General features: G+C 41.6%; 1 protein-coding gene across 2 annotated transcripts in view; it reads right to left on the minus strand.

Annotated features, from left to right (window-relative positions):
* Positions 1–21,419, minus strand: part of LOC124555567 (myotubularin-related protein 2) — a 182,921-nt gene that overhangs the window by 14,985 nt on the left and 146,517 nt on the right. For both annotated transcript variants that reach the window (XM_047129526.1, XM_047129525.1), the window contains one exon: positions 21,155–21,359. In XM_047129526.1, the coding sequence (XP_046985482.1) occupies positions 21,155–21,359 (205 nt within the window). The remainder of the gene's footprint in view (positions 1–21,154; positions 21,360–21,419) is intronic.

Consider the following 21,419-nt stretch of genomic DNA (forward strand, 5'->3'; position numbering starts at 1 on the left):
CCTGTGCTAGATGGCCGCAGATTTTTGTATGTTGCTGGCACCTTAATTTTCCTCTTGTCTGTACTCTGCAAGGGTGCTTATTTGCTTTAAAAGTTTCTTGTCATTTTTGCTAATCAGTGTTTTCAGGTGGGCATTGCAGAACTTTTCTTTGCTTGTGTCCTAATTTTTTTTTGTCTTGTCTTGTCTGATTTTTGCATTTGTGTCTTCCAACATGCCCACCCTACCTGTCCTGCCCCCCGCTCAGGCACCACAGCCACAAGCATTAGATGCCACACAGCTAACGCAGATGTTTCAGTTCCAGGCTCAACAAATCTCCACGTTACTCGACACAGTGCAGCAGCTACCAGCCAACACTGTGCGCCCAATGGAACAGGCACCGCCTACTACAGATGTTACACTACCTTTTTGACAGTTTTGTGAACAAGAAGAAGAATGTCTTGACTGGTTGTCACAATTTGAAGCCCACGTCATCACCCACAATGTACCAGGTAGTGCGAAACTTCCCTATCTACTATCGACAGTAGGAAGTGCGGTGTTTAGGCTCCTACAAAAACTGTTCCCTAACGCCACTCCAAGTGAACTTGCTTATGACGATGTGGTAGTGTCACTAACTCACTATTATGAACAACAAGTGATGAGATAGCAGCTTGGTATCAGTTCTTAAATTGCAACAAACAGTCAGACCAAAATTATTGTGAGTGGGTAACAGATTTGCAGGGTATGACAAGGAAATGCAAATTCAAATGTGCTTGCAGTGCTTTATATTCAGATGTTATGTTGCGTAATGCAATTGTGTACAATGTACCTGATGTCAAACTCGGAGAACAAATTTTGAAACAAGTCCGATCCCCCATTTCAGCAGGTAGTGCAAATACTAAATGAGTACGATTCCGGTGCCTTGTCAGTTCATACATTTGAGCAGCCAGCTATTTGCCAGCTTGAGTCTCTTGCTTGCGATCACCCCATTTCGCAGCGGCAGCATGCGCTAGCCACACTGAGTTAACAACCTTCCACCCTGCGTAAGCAGTTCTCTAAACAGGCGGCTACACGGGCGAACAGAATTAAATCTTGCCTGCAGTGTTATTTACAGCACAAACGCCAAGACTGCCCTTCCCGACAAGCTCAGTGTTAGGCTTTTGTTAGGAAAGGACATGTACAATCCTAATGTTTGCAATAGAACGAACACAAGAATTCGGCCCACTCACAAGAATCTTGTCACAAGGCCCATGTCGTTAACGCAGTATATCCAAAGTCTGCAACAGGCATTAGCAACACTAGCAAGCGTGCAATTTCTTCAGTGATACGTCAGTCGAACAAACTTTTTGTTCATTTTCTCATTTGTGGGCAACTTCTGAAATTTCAATTGGACAGGGTGCCTCTGTCACATTGCTCAATCATCACACATATGAGCTGTTAGGCTCCCCACGCCTGTCTAAAACTTGCACCCAAATGACAACTTATAATTGACAAGACATTCCCGTTCTCGGAACATGTACTTTGCCTGCAATGTATTGCTCGCAAACACCGACAGTGACTTTTAGAGTGCTACAATCACATGAGTGTAAGAACACATTTGGTCTTGATCATTTGATTTGTTTGGCATTAACATTCAGGACAATGTGTTGTCAGTGTCTGCATTCAATGCAAAAGACAGTGTAGCTAGCTAGCTTGCTAAAAGAATTCCCAGAGCTCTTTTCTGAGAATTCCCGGAGCTCTTTTCTGAAGGTTTAGGCAAAGCTAACAATTTTGTTGCCAATATTACTCTGAAAGACAATGCTCAGCAGAAATTTTGCCGGGCAACAGCTGTTCCCATTCCATTAAAGGTCAACATCACTGCTGAACCTTAAAGAATTGCAAGATGGCGGAGTTATTGCACCCATATCAGCTAGTCAATGGGCAAGTCCACTGGTTTTGCTCTCCAAACCTTCAGGTCGCATTTGCCTCTGTGTTGACTTTAAGTCTACAGTCAACCCAGAAACTGTGATTGATACTTATCCATTGCCACACCCACAGGATGTCATGGACAGATTAGGCACTGGTTGCTACATTTAAAAAATTGATTTGTGTGATGCGTATCTTCAAATACTGCTCAATAAAGACTCTCAAAAAGCATGTGTAGTAAATACTCATAGGGGCTTGTTTAAATATTTGTGTTTACCTTTTGACAGTGCTTTCACACCCTGTATTTTCCAATGGTATTTGAACAGCTGACTGTGCATGTGTCAAACTGTTCGAACTATTTGGATGATATTGTAATAGCAGGTCATACACCTGAAAAACATAATGCAAATTTACGTGCTTTGTTTCGTGTGTTATCTGAGACAGGACTCAAATGTAGACTGGACAAGTGTGATTTTTTTAAACCTGAGTTGCAGTATCCTGGACATGTCAAACAGTCAAGGTGTACAGCCTCTTCAGTCGCATTTGTTAGCCATATGAGACTTGCCAGTTCCTCGCAATATCACAGAATTACAGTCAGTTTCAGGGAAAATGAATTATTACATTCGGTTTATATCAAATGCTGCACAAACCGCAGCTCCACTGCATCGCTTGCGTCACAAGAGGGTGGCTTTTCAAAAACTTAAAGATGCATTGCTCAGTAATCGATGCTTAGTTCACTTTGAGCCTGTAAAACCGGTTGTATTGCAAGTTGCTGCTTCCTAATTCAGAATCTGTGCAGTGCTTTTGCACAGAATTGGTGATAAAGACAGGCCTGTTGCTTTCGTGTCAAAAGTGTTGTCCAAAGCTCAGTGTAATTATTTACAAATTGAAAAAGAGGCTTTGGCTATTGTACATGGTGTCACCAAATTCCACCACTACTTGTATGGCAGAAAATTCTTCTTAGTAATGGATCACAGACCTTTGCAGTCCTTGTTTCATCTGACGAAACTGGTTCCTGTACGAACCACCCAAAAATTGCAATAATGGGCTTTGTTGTTGTCTCGATGCCAGTACCAGATCATCCAACAGCTCAACATGGTAATGCGAACACTCTTTCACGTCTTCTGATTGGCCCTGATACAGACTCTGATGCTTCTGCTGCACTCTTGGTGTCACATGGATGCTTAGTATTCTGAATTGCTTTAATCTTTCCTGCTGAACTACATGAAGATTGCACAGGCCACGGAAGCTGATCCAGATTTGAACATTTTGCTCAAGTACATATGCACATCTTGGCCTCATTCCTTGCCTAGCATAAAGAAATCTGTAGTGCACCAATACTTTGGCCATCAGCATAGCCTCACTGTAAAGAAAGGTGTAATTCTTGTTCAAAATAACAGTGGACAGTCACTTGCATTGATCCCTAAAGCTTTGCAAAAAGAAGTGTTGCAGTCACTTCATTAAGGACACAAGGGGATTGTTCGTACTAAACAGCCAATGCGTCGACACTGTACTTAGACGCTCAAACAGAACAGATGTCGTCACAGTGTCATGTATATGTGGAAAATCGGTCTGCTCCGCCACAAAAAAATCTCTGCTTGGCCTAAGTCGCAATTGCCATGGCCACAAGTGCACATAGACTTCTCAGGACCTTTTTGGAACACCCATTGGTTGATTGTGGTTGACTCATATAGCAAGTTTCCTTTCGCTGTGCCGAAGACCTCGACAATGTCATGTAGCACAATTTAGGTGTTGTCATCGATTTTTTGCCTTGATGATTTACTTGAAGTGATAGTGTCAGACAATGGACCTCAGTTCACGTCAAATGAATTTGAAACATCTGCCAATGCAATGGTGTACAGTATGTAACTATTGCACCATTCCATCCACAGTCAAATGGCAGAGCGGAATGTTTTGTAAGAACCTTCAAGCAACAGATGAACAAACTTCACTCTACACACACCAGACATCAAGTATTGCAACTGTTTCTCGTCTCTTATCGTTAGCACCCATGAGATGGACCATCGCCGGCAGAATTGCTTCATGGCCACCGCCATCGGACACTGCTCCACCCTCCTCAGCATCCGGCACTGAAGGAAAGCTGCAAGTATCACTTCAAGTCGTATGATATTGTCTTTTAAAGGGTTTTTAATGGCAGCAGAGGGTGGGCATCAGGTGAGATCATCTGTCAATTTGGCACTTGTATGTATCTTCTTTCAGGTCCAGATGGCTTGCAGCGCCGCCATCAAAATCAATTTCATGTCTGTCATGTACACGATGATCTTTCAGTCTTTTTTTCCCCAGATTCACGGATCTAGAGGACAGCGTGGCCACAGCAGCCGCCAGAGGGTGTCCCCACAACACCGCTGGATGACCCCATGGAGACTGAGCCCTCACTTCCTCCACCTCCTCTCGTCCTACCAATGGAGCTGTACCCACCCACACAGCAGCAGTCGGCACCTTCTTCATATGGTTCATGGCAGCAGGAGGTGGACACGTACCCTTCTGATCGTTTTCCGAGGGATGTTTCCGCAAGAGCGCAAGCCGGATGATGGGATACGGCTGGAAGCTTGATGTCCCCTGCAGCCACAGTTTCCAGCCCGGCGATCTGCCCACACTCCTGCCTCCCCCACCGTGATCGCACTAACTACACGACGACAGTCCATCACTTGGGGAGGGGGGGGGGGGGGGGGGAGGGGGGAGGAATGTTTTGGCATAACCACAAGTGCCAGAACAAAGATTAAGAACGCAAGAGAAGAGAAGGCGGTGAAACGACGTCAGCCAATGGTGCGCTGATTAGGACTGCACCATGACAGGAACTACCTCTACAAGAGGAGAGTATAAGTGCCACTCCTGCCAGCCTTGGCTGCTCAGTATTCAGCAGACAGGGCTAGCAGAGAACACTATGATAGCAGTTATTAGAGATCCACAAACTGTGTCTCAAACTTGCATGAACATTGCATATAGCAAAGGACTTGGATTAATGTTGCATGTCGCCTCCCACTTGCGACACCATTGTAAATTCCAAGTTAAGTATTGTCATTCTTCTTAGTTGTAATAAAAACTATTAGTGTGACTTTGCTTGAATTATTGTATAGCATTCTGAGAATGCAGCATCCTTTAGGCACCCTATAAGAGACATGTGGCCAAGACCCCACAGTATCTAAATAAGAATTTGGTACAGATGAGGAGGGGCTGTAATGTGGCTCAATGTCTGGGCCACTTGCAGCTGCTGGCTGTCAATAGGGCCTAGGGTTGTGATACAGGAGTAATTCCTGGAAGTAGTACCCCTTCTGCTATGTCGTGTCACTTGGGTGCAGGTCTTTATTATACAAGTGGAGTGGTCTGAGGTCCCAATGAAAATGTAATTGTATGGTTGGAGGGGGAGGAAGAGGGAGAGAAGTGTCCTCTCCAACATGGACAGATGAACCAAGGTGACCACTAGAGGTTAGTGATGAGGAGGGAGAATTAATATTCATCCTTATTGTATATGATAACTTTTTAGGGGTAGCTGTGGTCATCTGAACAGGGTAGGTGCAGTCATACTTGTTTCAGGCTTCTCTGTATGCTAAATGATAAAAAAATCTTGAACACTCACATGTTACGTTACGTTTTTACAATGTGACAGTATGGGTCTGTTCTGCATTTTTTTTATCGAAGTAGCCTTGATGTAACTGTCTTTAATTTACATCACAAAAAATAATGGCATGGGATTTGAGGATTCACTAACAGCTCTGATGATTGGTTTTCCACAATTTAGAAGCTGGAAGAAAGTTTGTAACCTAACTTTAAAGTTTCTATAGTAATCGCAGGACCATTTCACTATTCTCTTATATAGCATTCAATAGTTCCTTGTTGTACTTCTCCCTCTCACTGTGTATTTGCTTTGCTGTTTGCATTCACTGCATAAATATATGACCATATATTCTTTCTTGCGTCTTAGGCATTTTATCTTAGCAATTACACAATTCCTCAATGCCTTTTCACAGTCATTATACAACTAAGTGTGTGTGTGTTTCTCTTTTTGAAGGGTGCCAATTTTTTTTTGCAGCCAGTGCCAACTGTGCTTTTATATTCTGGAAGTCGTCCTCTGCTGGTTGAGCAAGCTCTTTGAATTTATTGTCCTTTTTTTTCAGTTTCTTGGTTCTGAATTGGAACACGGTGGTGTTTGTGTTCTTCCTGTTAAGAAGCATAGGTTTGGACTTCTTAAGTGAAACATGGTGGTCAGAGTCTACATTTCTCTCCTTTTTTGACCGTGACAATTGTTATTTATGGGCTGTGTGCCTAGAGGTACATCAAAACTGTGTCTAGAACTCTACTACTTCTGTATTAGGTGATGGCCATGTTGTTTGCATTCTGGGCAGGTGACGAAAATGTGAAGACATTAGGTAAAGTTTATGGTTCTCACATAATTAAACAAGGTATATTCCATTTCTGATGGTCTCTTCATGTGCTGAGTAGCACCCAAGAATACCCTTAAACTTTGTTTCTCATGCAATTACTGCATTAAAATACCAATAGTATCGTATAGTGTTATACGGATATTCACACTTCTTCAATGTAAATACTCCATTTTTTTCCCCCAAAGTACTTCATACTTTTATTGTGCGCTGGTGTATGAACTTTAATAAATGTGTACATTTTGTTTGCACAACACATGAACAGCAAACAGAGTCTGTCACTTAAGGGTTCAAAATTTAAGACAGACCTAAGGATTTTGTTGTTCACAGCAAAGGCTGTGATGAGAACTGGGATGATCAGCATCACTCTGTTTTGGGCTTTGCTCTAACAAGGAACGCCACGCACTGCACTGGATGACCAACAAAGAAGGCTGACTGGATCAGGTGCACGGTATGTGCAGGCATAATGTGGAAAAGCAGCCTCTGCTCTTCGATTGGAATCGCATTTGTCAAATGTGGCTGACACAGTGGCAAGTCCACATCAGGCCATTCCATGCCATATGCCCAGGTGTCACAGCTCCGATTTTTTTTTTTTTTCTGCATTCAAAGTCAATTTTCTTGTGTGTGGTCAGTGGGTATTTAAGTCACTGGTTGTGGAAACACTTTTAATTTACTTCTGGGTTCTCTCTCACTTCTGAGAATATTATGATGAAAATATCATGAGACACTCATTACAAAAGCAATGTCATCCTTTTAACTACCTGCAAAGAACACTAGATGAAAAACACTCATGCCCTGGATATGACAACAACCGGCAACCCCCTGTACGTTTTTGACGTGTTTTAAACAAAATTATATATGAGACCTTGGTATTCTGGCTGTCTTGTAACTGTTTCAAAATACCTGTGTGGTTCATAGCAGTAACTACCCAGTTTAGAATACTATAGCAGTAACTATCCAGTTTAGAATACTAAATAAAGCAAAGTTAAAGCTACCAACAAATTTACCAGTAGATAAATTTACTTGTTCTACAGTACAAGAAAACAAAATGAATATTTATGTGGACAGAAAACCCCATTATATTCAAAACAAGACAAATAGAATACCCTATGCAATTTTCAAAATGAAATACTTTCTTCAGCTGGAATTATTGAATAAGAACTTGTAATCATTCAGCAAAAACGGCAAACAATGCCATGCAAGATACATTTGTCAAAATAATGCAGTGGGTGCTCCTAATTATGCTGTAGGACTTCCTCTTTCTGACTGACAAAGCCAAAGACACTACAGAAACAGACACATAAAATGTTTGGCTCAGAAGGTTTATATCTGAACCATTAGCTAGACATGGGAACGTTGAAAACAACACAGTAGTTTATTTCCAGTGTTATCAACAATTCTGTAAGTTATAAGCTCTTGCTACTCCTGAAAATTTCATTACTACCATCGTCTGCCACATCATGTCATACCATTATGCGATAAACTGAAGTATGTGACAAATCCTCACAAAAGGATAACACACTGAAATTTTGTAATTGGAGTTAATAGACTTTGATGGCAACAATGAATCACATTTCAAACCTGATGCTCTACACACTGGGTCCATTGTTTAAGCATGACACTAGAAGAAAATCTACGAAGTACTACTCTGCACTGAAATTAATAAATAGAACTGAACCCTGAACAATCAATGCCAATCAACAAAATTTGGATCAGTATTCCTGTATGTGACAAATTCTCAGGTGCATCTTACACTTTGTCACACTCACAATCGTGCAATGGGAAATGGACCATGAACCTGAGAACCCAGAGACAGTAACTGAGAACCCACAAACAATAACAAAAATTCTTCAGGTTGATGATCCTTGAACGAGCTACAAACATTACACAATTCACTCTGCTTCATCACTTTTTCTTACTAAAATCCATATTGTTTCCCACGCAGGACTGCACAGTTATTTGTAGCAAAATGATTTAATATGTTTCTTTCAGCCCACAACCAATTCAATTCTATGAGAATTGCGTAGTGTTTCAGAATTCCCCAAGATTTCCCTAACTTTACAATAAAGTTACTTCTGAGAATTCTCAATTTTCCAAGTTTTACAGACAAGATGCCACCATGATGAAACAGAAATTCAGACAAAACATCATTATAATGACAACTTAGAACCAAAATCAATTATAACTGAAAACAGGCTCAGCACTTGTAGAGTGCTATATTTTCATCTTATACATATTCACTCAAATAATACAAGTCACATTTACACAGGGTGGTGGAGGGAAACTACAAATTTTGAATGTCAGTATTGTCAACAGTGTAGTGCCAGCAATTGTTCAGAACTGGTGTGTAGTTGTTGTCAAAATGTAGCCATTTAGCAATCTTGCAGCATTGGAATGGTGTGGAACTTGCTATCGCTGTGAGAGCATTTTACAAGCAGTGTGACAGTCTGTTGCACAAAGAAAACTTCAACAGCATTATCATGGATGGGTGCCATCTCCACATGCAATAGCTATGTGGGTGGGTAATTTTAAAGAAAATGGCCCAGTCTTTAACAAGAAGCCTCCAGGTGGCATTCAAATGGTATATATCCAGAGAACATTGCAGCTGTTATGAGTGTCCATCACGAGGAGCCTTCGCCACTCAGTTTGACAACACACATCTACATTTTAGGATCTTTGGTGTGATGTCACGTGTGCTGGACGCTGTTGAAATTGCTCATCAATGTAAGGTTTTAGTCTGAAGTTACTTATTATAAAGTTTATTTGTGTTAATATTTGCTGTAAAAGTAACTTATTAATGGATATTCATTAATCTCAGTCTTTTTTCCTGTGTTATTGACTCGAATGGTCTGTTATTCGTGAGTGTGCTTATGTCGTTTGTCCAAACATTACGTCTCAGTACTGCATTTACATTATGCAGTGCGCAGTTGCAACTGTAGTGGCTATAAAGTTAAGAACTGACGAAGTTATTTACACACTGTTATACAGTTATTAAATTTAATAGTTTTCAGCTGTGTTTCATGCTGTTTGTGGCAAAATAATGATTTAATAAACTTTTGGAAACATTCGCTCACTGTGTTTTTTTAGAGTTTTTTGAGTGTTTAAGACGGTTAGTTAATTTCGTGCTTTAGATTTCAGCTAACATTACTTATTGTTTCTAGTGAAATATTTTAGTAAAATTTTCATACAGCATTTTAACTTTACTGAGTTTCCAGTGGCCACTTGAATTTTTAGTTTTACCTAATAACTTTGTGAAGTGGTGTTGGTGTTGGTATTAGTTGTGGAGTAGTATATTAATACAGGTAGTTGCTTTCTTAGTAGTCAGACAATTTCGAAAACACTATCGTTAGTTCTATAAATAGTTCTACTGTTGTAATTGAACTTGGGTAACGTAGACGTATAGTTTTTTTCCTTAACTGTAAAATTTTACCATGAGTCATGTGTGGCGTGGGCTGGGCGGTTTTTAAGGTTAGATGGCCTTGGGCAAGTACAGAAAGGGCAACAGCCTCAACGGGTGCGGGGCGAAGTCAGGACATGCGGGGACCAAGCAGCAATCGGTATTGTAATTGTAAACTGTCGAAGCTGCGCTGGTAAAGTACCGGAACTTCAAGCACTGATAGAAAGCACCGAAGCTGAAATCGTTATAGGTACAGAAAGCTGGCTGAAGCCAGAGATAAATTCTGTCGAAATTTTTACAAAGGTACAGACTGTGTTTAGAAAGGATAGATTGCATGCAACCGGTGGTGGAGTGTTCGTCGCTGTTAGTAGTAGTTTATCCCGTAGCGAAGTAGAAGTGGATAGTTCCTGTGAATTATTATGGGTGGAGGTTACACTCAACAACGGAGCTAGGTTAATAATTGGCTCCTTTTAACGACCTCCCGACTCAGCAGCATTAGTGGCAGAACAACTGAGAGAAAATTTGGAATACATTTCACATAAATTTTCTCAGCATGTTATAGTCTTAGGTGGAGATTTCAACTTACCATATATAGACTGGGACACTCAGATGTTAAGGACGGGTGGTAGGGACAGAGCATCGAGTGACATTATACTGAGTACACTATCCAAAAATTACCTTGAGCAATTAAACACAGAACAGACTCGTGGAGATAACATCTTGGACCTACTGATAACAAACAGACCCGAACTTTTTGACTCTGTATGTGCAGAACAGGGAATCAGTGACCATAAGGCCGTTGCAGCATCCCTGAATATGGAAGTTAATAGGAATATAAAAAAAGGGAGGAAGGTTTATCTGTTTAGCAAGAGTAATAGAAGGCAGATTTCAGACTACCTAACAGATCAAAACGAAAATTTCTGTTCCGACACTGACAATGTTGAGTGTTTATGGAAAAAGTTCAAGGCAATCGTAAAATGCGTTTTAGAGAGGTACGTGCCGAGTAAAACTGCGAGGGACGGGAAAAACCCACCGTGGTACAACAACAAAGCTAGGAAACTACTGCGAAAGCAAAGAGAGCTTCACTCCAAATTTAAACGCAGCCAAAACCTCTCAGACAAACAGAAGCTAAACGATGTCAAAGTTAGCGTAAGGAGGACTATGCGTGAAGTGTTCAGTGAATTCGAAAGTAAAATTCTATGTACCGACTTGACAGAAAATCCTAGGAAGTTCTGGTCTTACGTTAAATCAGTAAGTGGCTCGAAACCGCATATCCAGACACTCCGGGATGATGAAGGCATTGAAACAGAGGATGACACACGTAAAGCTGAAATACTAAACACCTTTTTCCAAAGCTGTTTCACAGAGGAAGACCGCACTGCAGTTCCTTCTCTAAATCCTCGCACAAACGAAAAAGTGGCTGACATCGAAATAAGTGTCCAAGGAATAGAAAAGCAACTGGAATCACTCAACAGAGGAAAGTCCACTGGACCTGACGGGATACCAATTCGATTCTACACAGAGTACGCGAAAGAACTTGCCCCCCTTCTAACAGCCGTGTACCGCAAGTCTCTAGAGGAACCGAAGGTTTCAAATGATTGGAAAAGAGTACAGGTAGTCCCAGTCTTCAAGAAGGGTCGTCGAGCATATGCGCAAAACTATAGACCTATATCTCTGATGTCGATCTGTTGTAGAATTTTAGAACATGTTTTTTGCTCGAGTATCATGTCGTTTTTGGAAACCCAGAATCTACTATGTAGGAATCAACATGGATTCCAGAAACAGCGATTGTGTGAGACCCAACTCGCTTTATTTGTTCATGAGACTCAGAAAATATTAGATACAGGCTCCCAGGTAGATGCTATTTTTCTTGACTTCCGGAAGGCGTTCGATACAGTTCCGCACTGTCGCCTGATAAACAAAGTAAGAGCCTACGGAATATCAGACCAGCTGTGTGGCTGGATTGAAGAGTTTTTAGCAAACAGAACGCAGCATGTTGCTATCAATGGAGAGACGTCTACAGACGTTAAAGTAACCTCTGGCGTGCCACAGGGGAGTGTTATGGGACCATTGCTTTTCACAATATATATAAATGATCTAGTAGATAGTGTCGGAAGTTCCATGCGGCTTTTCGCGGATGATGCTGTAGTATACAAAGAAGTTGCAGGATTAGAAAATTGTGACGAAATGCAGGAATATCTGCAGCGGATAGGCACTTGGTGCAGGGAGTGGCAACTGACCCTTAACATAGACAAATGTAATGTACTGCGAATACATAGAAAGAAGGATCCTTTATTGTACGATTATATGATAGCGGAACAAACACTGGTAGCAGTTACTTCTGTAAAATATCTGGGAGTATGCGTATGGAACGATTTGAAGTGGAATGATCATATAAAATTAATTGTTGTTAAGGCGGGTACCAGGTTGAGATTCATTGGGAGAGTGCTTAGAAAATGCAGTCCATCAACAAAGGAGGTGGCTTACAAAACACTCGTTCGTCCTATACTTGAGTATTGCTCATCAGTGTGGGATCCGTACCAGATCGGTTTTACGGAGGAGATAGAGAAGATCCAAAGAAGAGCGGCGCGTTTTGTCACAGGGTTATTTGGTAACCGTGATAGCGTTACGGAGATGTTTAACAAACTCAAGTGGCAGACTCTGCAAGAGAGGCGCTCTGCATCGCGGTGTAGCTTGCTCGCCAGGTTTCGAGAGGGTGCGTTTCTGGATGAGGTATCGAATATATTGCTTCCCCCTACTTATACCTCCCGAGGAGATCACGAATGTAAAATTAGAGAGATTCGAGCGCGCACGGAGGCTTTCAGACAGTCGTTCTTCCCGCAAACCATACGCGACTGGAACAGGAAAGGGAGGTAATGACAGTGGCACGTAAAGTGCCCTCCGCCACACACCGTTGGGTGGCTTGCGGAGAATAAATGTAGATGTAGATGTAGAAGTGTGCGCTCTGTTGGAGGTTTGCGAGTAGTGGGTTACGGTGTGGTATTTGTTCAAAGTATTTTCATTGGGTGGAATACAGTGGGCATTATAGTGAGATCCTCTCCTGGGAATGCAGAATCTGTAGTAGAAATAAGTTGACAGAGGAGCAGGAGAGTAAGATCTGTGCCCTTAAGGTGCAGTTACAATGTGCAAAGGAAGAACTAGATAGGCTGAAGAGGGTGAAGGGTGGTGTGGAATGGGAACTGGTAGTTGGCAAGAAGGCAGCTAGGAGGAGGTGGTATTCAGACAGTTATACTTGCGTATATTCAATACATTTGATCGAATATCAGAGTTCAGTGGAGAGAAGCCCCTTGTAGCTGTAGATGTAGGGAACATGCAGCAGTCCTCAGCAGTTACGAGGCCTAGGTCAGTTGCAAAGTCTAACAGAAAGAAGAAGGTTCTGCTGCTAGGTAGTTCGCATGGTAGAGGTGTTGGCCAGCAATTGCAGGCAGTGTTGGGGAGTGAGTACCAGGTCACCAGCATTGTGAAGCCTCGTGCAGCATTGGCTCAGCTGACTGACAGCTTAGGGGAGTCGTGTGGGAATTTTACGAAGAAGAATCAGGTAGTGGTAGTGGGTGGAGCAGGGAACAGTCGCTATGGGGATGGGGAATATGATGCAGGGCCTGCACCTCAATAGGTATGGGAAGGGAAGGCTGACAAAGCTTATATGTAACAGTGTAGTAGGTGGTGGTGGTGGTGGTGGTGGTATCACTCATGGAAAAATTCCTGTAGTAGTTGGTGTTAGAGCTGCACCGTTTTTAGACTGAAGTCAGCTGATAGGTATACCTGCTGAAAGGAAATCCCTCTAACTAAGAGCTCACCTTTAGAGGACATCATGTTTCCAAGTAGAGAAGGAACTACCATATTTCATCAAAATATAAGAGGTATTAGAGATAAAGTTAGTGAACTGCTCACAGATGTTGACTCTGAAATTATTAGTATATTGGAGCAACACTTCAATAATTGCACAATTCAGAGGCTTCCTTTACCAGGATACAGATCAACTCATTCACCCTCCACAACCTTTCCAGCAAACCTCAACCTGCTCTCATTGCACATAGACCCAGTCTCTCCCATCTACTCAATCTCCCACTTCCAGCTCCACTCGCCCCAAAACCTCAAAATTCTAATCAACACAATCTGGAACCACAACACCCTAATTCAGTAGTTAACCTTTCCTCCAAACCTCTCTCCCAATCCAAAACCTCTGTCCTATCCAAAGGCCTCACCTTCAGCCCTACTCCCAGATTCAACCAAACAGCCCTCGTCAAAGATTTACTGTCCTACACTCGTACTCTCTGCTGGAAATATCACTTTACCACGAAGAAAAATAATCCTAATTCTACTCCTAATGATCCAACTCCCCAAGACACTATCCAAATTGAACCCTGCCCGGAACAGTTCCGTCTTCCGTCACAGCGGGACCCACCTCCTCTTCCTCAAAATCACCCTCTCCAAACCTACCAGGAATTTCTCACTTCCAGCCTTGCCTCTCAATCCTTCTTGAAAAACCTAAATCCTACTCCCAACATCACCACTGCTGAAGCCCAGGCTATACGTGATCTGAAGGCTGACCGATCCATCGTCATTCTTCCAGCGGACAAGAGTTCCACAACCGCGGTACTTGATCGTTGGGAGTATGTGGCTGAGGGACTGCGTCAGCTTTCAGCTGTTTGCCAAGGTAATCCCATTCCTGATGTCCAGGCGGAGCTTCAAGGAATCCTCAGAACCTTAGGCCCCCTACAAAACCTTTCACCTGACTCCATCAACCTCCTGACCCCACCGACACCCCGCACCCCTACCTTCTACCTACTTCCTAAAATTCACAAACCCAATCATCCCGGCTGCCCCATTGTAGCTGGTTACCAAGCCCCCACAGAACATACCTCTGCCTACATAGATCAACACCTTCAACCCATTACACGCAGTCTCCCATTCTTCATCAAAGACACCAACCACTTTCTTGAATGCCCGGAATCCTTACCCAATCTGTTACCCCCGGAAACCATCCTTGTAACCATTGATGCCACTTCCTTATACACAAATATTCCGCACGTCCAGGGCCTCGCTGCAATGGAGCACTTCCTTTCATGTCAATCACCAGCCACCCTACCTAAAACCTCTTTCCTCATTACCTTAGCCAGCTTCATCCTGACTCACAACTCCTTCACTTTCGAAGGCCAGACATATCAACAATTAAAGGGAACAGCCATGGGTACCAGGATGGCCCCCTCGTACGCCAACCTATTCATGGGTCGCTTAGAGGAAGCCTTATTGGTTACCCAGGCCAGCCAACCCAAAGTTTGGTACAGATTTATTGATGACATCTTCGTGATCTGGACTCACAGTGAAGAAGAACTACAGAATTTCCTCTCCAACCTCAACTCCTTTGGTTCCATCAGATTCACCTGGTCCTACTCCAAATCCCATGTCACTTTCCTTGACGTTGACCTCCATCCGTCCAATGACCAGCTTCACACATCCGTCCACATCAAACCCACCAACAAGCACGAGTACCTCCATTATAACAGCTGCCACTCATTCCATATCAAGCGGTCCCTTCCCTACAGCCTAGGTCTTCGTGGCAAACTAATCTGATCCAGTCCTGAATCCCTGAATCATTACACCAACAACCTGAAAACAGCTTTCGCATCCCGCAACTACCCTCCCAACCAGGTACAGAAGCAAATAACCAGAGCCACTTCCTCATCCCCTCATACCCAGAACCTCCCACAGAAAAAGCCCAAAAGTACCCCACTTGTGACAGGATACTTTCCGGGACTGAATCAGACTGAATGTGGCTCTCCAGCAGGGATATGACTTCCTCAAATCCTGCCGTGAAATGAGATCCATCCTTCACGAAATCGTCCCCACTCCACCAAGAGTGTCTTTCCGCCGTCCACCTAACCTTCATAACCTCTTGGTTCATCCCTATGAAATCCCCAAACCACCTTCTCTACCCTGTGGCTCCTACCCTTGTAACCACACCCGGTGTAAAACCTGTCCTATGCACCCTCCCACCACCACCTATTGCAGTCCTGTAACCCGGAAGGTGTACACGATCGAAGGCAGAGCCACGTGTGAAAGCACCCACGTGATTTACCAACTGACCTGCCTACACTGTGAAGCTTTCTATATGGGAATGACCAGCAACAAACTGTCCATTCGCATGAATGGACACAGGCAGACAGTGTTTGTTGGTAATGAGGATCACCCTGTGGTTAAACATGCCTTGGTGCACGGCCAGCACATCTTGGCACAGTGTTACGCCGTCCGGGTTATCTGGATACTTCCCACCAACACCAACCTATCAGAACTCCGGAGATGGGAACTTGCCCTTCAATACATCCTCTCTTCCCGTTACCCACCAGGCTTCAACCTCCTCTAATTTCTAGTTGCCGCCGCTCATACCTCACCTATCATTCAACAAAATCTTTGCCTCTGTACTTCGGCCTCGACTGATATCTCTGCCCAAACTCTTTGCCTTTACATGTGTCTGCTTGCGTCTGTATATGGGCGGATGGATGTGTGTGCGTGCATATGTGTAGGTAAATCTTTCCGCTCCCGGGATTGGAAAGACTCCTTACCCTCTCCCTTAAAAACCACATCCTTTCATCTTTCCCTCTCCTTCCCTCTTTCCTGATGAAGCAATCGTGGGTTGCGAAAGCTTCTAATTGTTGTTGTTTATAGGTCCCCTAACTCTGACTTCAGAGCATTTCTGCTCAAGCTGGAGGGAGTTCTCGATTCACTTGATAGGAAGTACCAGAAATTAGTTATATGTGGTGACTTCAATATAAATTTTGTGTATGAAGGTGCAAGAAAAAGGATGTTGATAGATCTCCTAAATTCATATGATCTGATGCAGACTATGTTTTTTCCAACTATTGTGCAGGGGAATAGTAGCACAGCCATAGGCAATATTTCTATTCATTCTTCATTACTAGATGGGGATTCTGTTAGTAAAACGGTAAATGGCCTTTCAGACCATGATGCACAAATTTTAACATTTGAAGGCTTTTGTACTCAAACGAACGTCACATATAATTTCAAACTTTGTAGGATAGTTAATCCAACAGCAATAGAGAGTTTTTTGAACTTTGTTAAGGAACAAGAGTAGCAGGATGCTCATAGTGCCGATAACACAGATGATAAATATAATGTCTTTCTTAACATATTTCTCGTGCTCTTTGAGAGTTGCTTTCCATTAGAATGTTCTAAACAGGGTACTAGCAGCAGAAGGCAGCCTGGGTGGCCGACACATGGGATAAGGATATCATGTAAAACAAAGCAGAAATTACATCAAAATGTTAGAAGTAATCACAATCAAGCTACAGTAGCCCATTACAAACAGTACTGTAAGGTGCTTAAAGATGTTATTAGGAAGGCAAAGAGTATGTCGTATGCAAATAGAATAGCTAATTCACAGAATTAAATTAAAACCATATGGTCAGTTGTGAAGGAAGTGTGTGGTCAGCAGCACAAGATTGACGGAATAAAGTCAGTTCGTAGTAAAAATATTTCTGTTACTGATAAATCACATATATGTACAGTATTTAACAGTCATTTTCTGAGCAGTGCTGGTGAATTAAATAAAATTTTAGTTTCTACAACTTTCCTGGCAAATGACTTTCCAAGATAGATGTCTGAAATACTCATCTGTGATACAGACAAGGGGGAGATTGAGTCAATAATTAAGTCATTGATGACTAAGGACTCTCATGGTCACGACGGAGTGCCTAGCAGAATATTTAAGTACTGTGCTGCACATGTTAGCCCTGTATTTAGCCAATCTGTAAGTTTTTCTTTAGGTATGGCCAGTTTCCTTAATGTTTAATTTAATCAGTAGTAAAGCAGCTTTATAATAAGGGAGAAACAGATAATTTAGACTATTTTAGACCTATTTCGATGCCATTAGGGCTTGCTAAAGTTATTTAAAAGGCTGTGTATGTAAGGATAAGTGATCATTTTATATCACACGATTTGCTATCAAATGTACAGTACGGCTTTAGAAGTCGTTTAACAACTGAAAATACTATATTCTCTTTTCTCTCTGAGGTGCTGAATGGGTTAAACAAAAGGTTTCGAACGCTAGGCATATTTTTTGATTTAACTAAGGCGTTTGGTTGTGTTGATCACAAAATATTGCTCCAGAAGTTGGACCATTACAAAATGTAGGGAGTAGCTCTCAATTGGTTTACCTCTTACTTTAACAGACAGCAATAGGTCATTATTCACAGTGTTGAGAATGGCTGTGATGTGGGGTCTGAGTGAGGTACAGTCAAGTGCGGGGTGTCCCAGGAATCAGTGTTGGGGCCACTCCTGTGCTTTATTTGTACAAATGATATGCCCTCTAGTATTATGAGTAACTCTAATATATTGCTGTTTGCTGATGACATTAGCTTGGTAGTAAAGGATATTCTGTGCAACATTGGCTCGATTTAAATAATGCAGTTCATGACATAAGTTGATGGCTTGTAGAAAATAAAGTAATGCTAAATCACAGTAAGAATCAGTTTTTACAGTTTTGAACACACAATTCAACAAAACTGACATTTCAATTTCGCAGAATGGGCACATGATTAGTGAAACAGAACAGTTCAAATTTCTATGTGCACAGATTGATAGAAACTGTCATCGAATGCCCACATTCAGTACCTTGTTCAAAGACTCAGTGCTTCCATTTTTACTATTCAAATGGTATCTGAAGTGTGTGATTGTTTGACACAAAAATCAGCGTACTTTGCTTATTTTCATTTGCTTATGTTGTATGGTATTATATTTTGGGGCAACTCTTCCCATTCTAAAAGGATATTTTTGGCTCAGAAACAGGCTGTTCGGGTAATAAGTGGTGTATGTTCACAAACGTCTTGTCGACCGATGTTCACGAGTCTGGGTATTTTGACACTGGCGTCTCAATATAGACATTCCTTACTGTCATTTCTTGTTAACAATATTAGCTTATTCCCAAGAATAAGCAGCTTTCACTCAGTTAATACTCGGCAGAAATAAAATCTACATTTGGATCAGACTTAACTCTTGTCCAGAAAGGTGTGCAGTATACTGCTGCATCCATTTTCAATAAGCTACCACTTGAATGATAAAATCTTAGCAATAATACACGCACTTTCAAATCGAAACCAAAGAGTTTCCTCATGGGTCACTTCTTCTATTCTGTGGAGGAGTTCTTTGAAAAATTAAGCTGATTGTTGTTGTATTATTGATTGCGTTTACTTAAACTTATGTGTCGACTTTTTTGGATTCACAAACATCTTTTTCATCTGTTACTACATTTATGTTGTTATTTCACATACTGACATGTTCCATGACCTTGGCAATTTGTTCCTCTATTTGGTCCTACGGAACTTGACGTGTGAATAAACAAAAGTAACACTTGAGATTGGGCTATAAAGTGTACAAGGAATACTGCAGGAATTAAAGTTCCACCCCTTTAAGTCAGAGACTGTGCAGCAATTAAATCTATCAGACCCTTTGTCACGCAGGAAGTTAAGGAAAAGCGTGTTGGCTAAAATCAATGAGGATGCCAATTTCTTTATCATCATATGGATATCTGATGAAGCAAACTTCCACATTAACACATATGTTAACAAACAAAATTTCTGTTACTGGGCACTGGAAAATCCTTGAAAGGTTTATGAGCATTCATTAAATGGCACCAAGATTACAGTATGATGTGCGTTATCGTGTGATGGTGTCATTGGCCCTCACTTTTTTTTTATTGTGAAGATGGCATTGGAACAACCTTAAAATCCACTCGGTATGTCGGTATGCTTGAAACATCCTTCACACCAAGACTCCACGATATCAACATTGAAAACACATAGTTTCAGGATGACGGAGCCACATCAAGCACAGCTCAACAACCAAGGGAAGCCATTTGAGAATTGGTTGGAAAGTGCATCATTTCATGTAATGGTTATATTCTGAGGCCACTGTGATACCCAAATCTTTGTGTATGCAGTTTCCCCCTGTGGGGACATATTAAAACAATGTATCCCACACACATCCACAAATTATCCATGAATGGAAATAGAAGATTGAAGATGAAATCAGTGCTATTCCTCGAGACACATTACACTGAGCATTCTGGAGTTTCCATAACAAGCTGTTAGACTGTGAAGAGGGCGCACCTTTGTGATGTCATCTTAAAGAAGTAAAGAGACAGTTTGTGACATTTTATAATGAAAACTTAAATGGCATGCTGTATACATGGACTTTTGTCAATAAAAAATGTTTTTCCTGTGTTAATTGGTGCAGATTACGTTACTTTAAAATTTACTGTTCCCTGTGCTGCCCCGTATCATGATGCTCACTAAGCTCAGTTTCACATACGGCTCAGTAGGATCCATCTTACCTTACATACTGCACACAGCAGCAATTATTCTGTAATGTTCAGGCTATGTTACAAATTACTTTATCAACAGTCTCATCTTTCGAGAGTTTCCCCAGAAAACAACATTGAATTCACTTCTACTTTACGAGAGATGGCATGATTTGAGAAAGTAGATCAGCAACTATTTAATCTTTTCGCTGCTACTGACGTGCTATCTGAATTCCACACTGGTGGTGTTTTTCTTTATTGATGTATTGCTCGCCAAATGCTGGTGCCTGTGCTGAGAGATGGCTTTCCAGTCAATACAAAATATTTATCATGTGCCTTTTTGGAAAATATTAGGTGAAAAACACTGATTTTTTGAGCATCTTACAGTGCACTGTCTTAACTTGATAAAGAACTGAATTTATTTTCATTACCTGTCATACTTACCGTGGTGCATCAAATTAAGTAAAACATTGTATGACATTTCAAAGAGTTTGCAGAGGTAAAAACACACTGCATAAACTTTGCATATGGTTGATTTTTCACTCATACATTGCAGTGTATGAAATGTATATAAGATTAAAAAATTTCATTTAAATTTAAGAGCACAAAGATATCTCATTTAATTCTCGAGTTATTGGGATTTATATCTGATGGACAGTCGCGTCCAACACACCCAGTCACGTCATACTGCATCGCGAATAGTGGTCATAATAATCACTATATCTCAAACAATTCAAGATATTGGAATGAGACATTTTGGAAATGATAGCATGCAATGAGGCATATATATTATATGATAAATGCTTTCATCTTTTTTATTCACCGAGATATGGAAGTAACTCATCCACAACAGTGAGACGTTGGCAGCTAAGGACACATGCAGATGTCCATAGCACTGTGGAAAACTCAAGCAGTGCACATGTACACACCCAAAGAACCTGAGGAACAGGGAAGCAGGACATGCATACATGTCCACAGCAGCGAAGGGGTCAAACAGTACCCAAAACATTCTTCTCATGTCTCATAAATTAATCAAAAGTGAACAGTTTTTATCATATCTGCATAACAACAGTTACCTCCTTCTTATGCATTCAGCACTGACCTTTCTGATTCAGACATGCACATATAGCTATGGCTCACCTGTGGCCGCATGCTAGGATTCCAGCGGCAATAATGACCCTTCCACAGTTGGATGTGCCGCATACTAGCAACAGGTATAATTACTGTCTGCTGTTGATTATCTGCCCAATACAGTGGATTCTTGTAATCATTCAAGTTTGAGTTAGTGTATGACCACAGTGACACAGTTCTCTGCTTCACACCTTCTGCTACTCGCTCACGGTCACTGTCAATAAAAATATATGGCTTAATGCTGGTAGGTCATATATTACAGTACTGGAATTCA

The sequence above is a fragment of the Schistocerca americana genome, chromosome X (genome assembly GCF_021461395.2).
Source record: "Schistocerca americana isolate TAMUIC-IGC-003095 chromosome X, iqSchAmer2.1, whole genome shotgun sequence".
In the NCBI taxonomy this organism is placed as follows: Eukaryota; Metazoa; Arthropoda; class Insecta; order Orthoptera; family Acrididae; genus Schistocerca; species Schistocerca americana.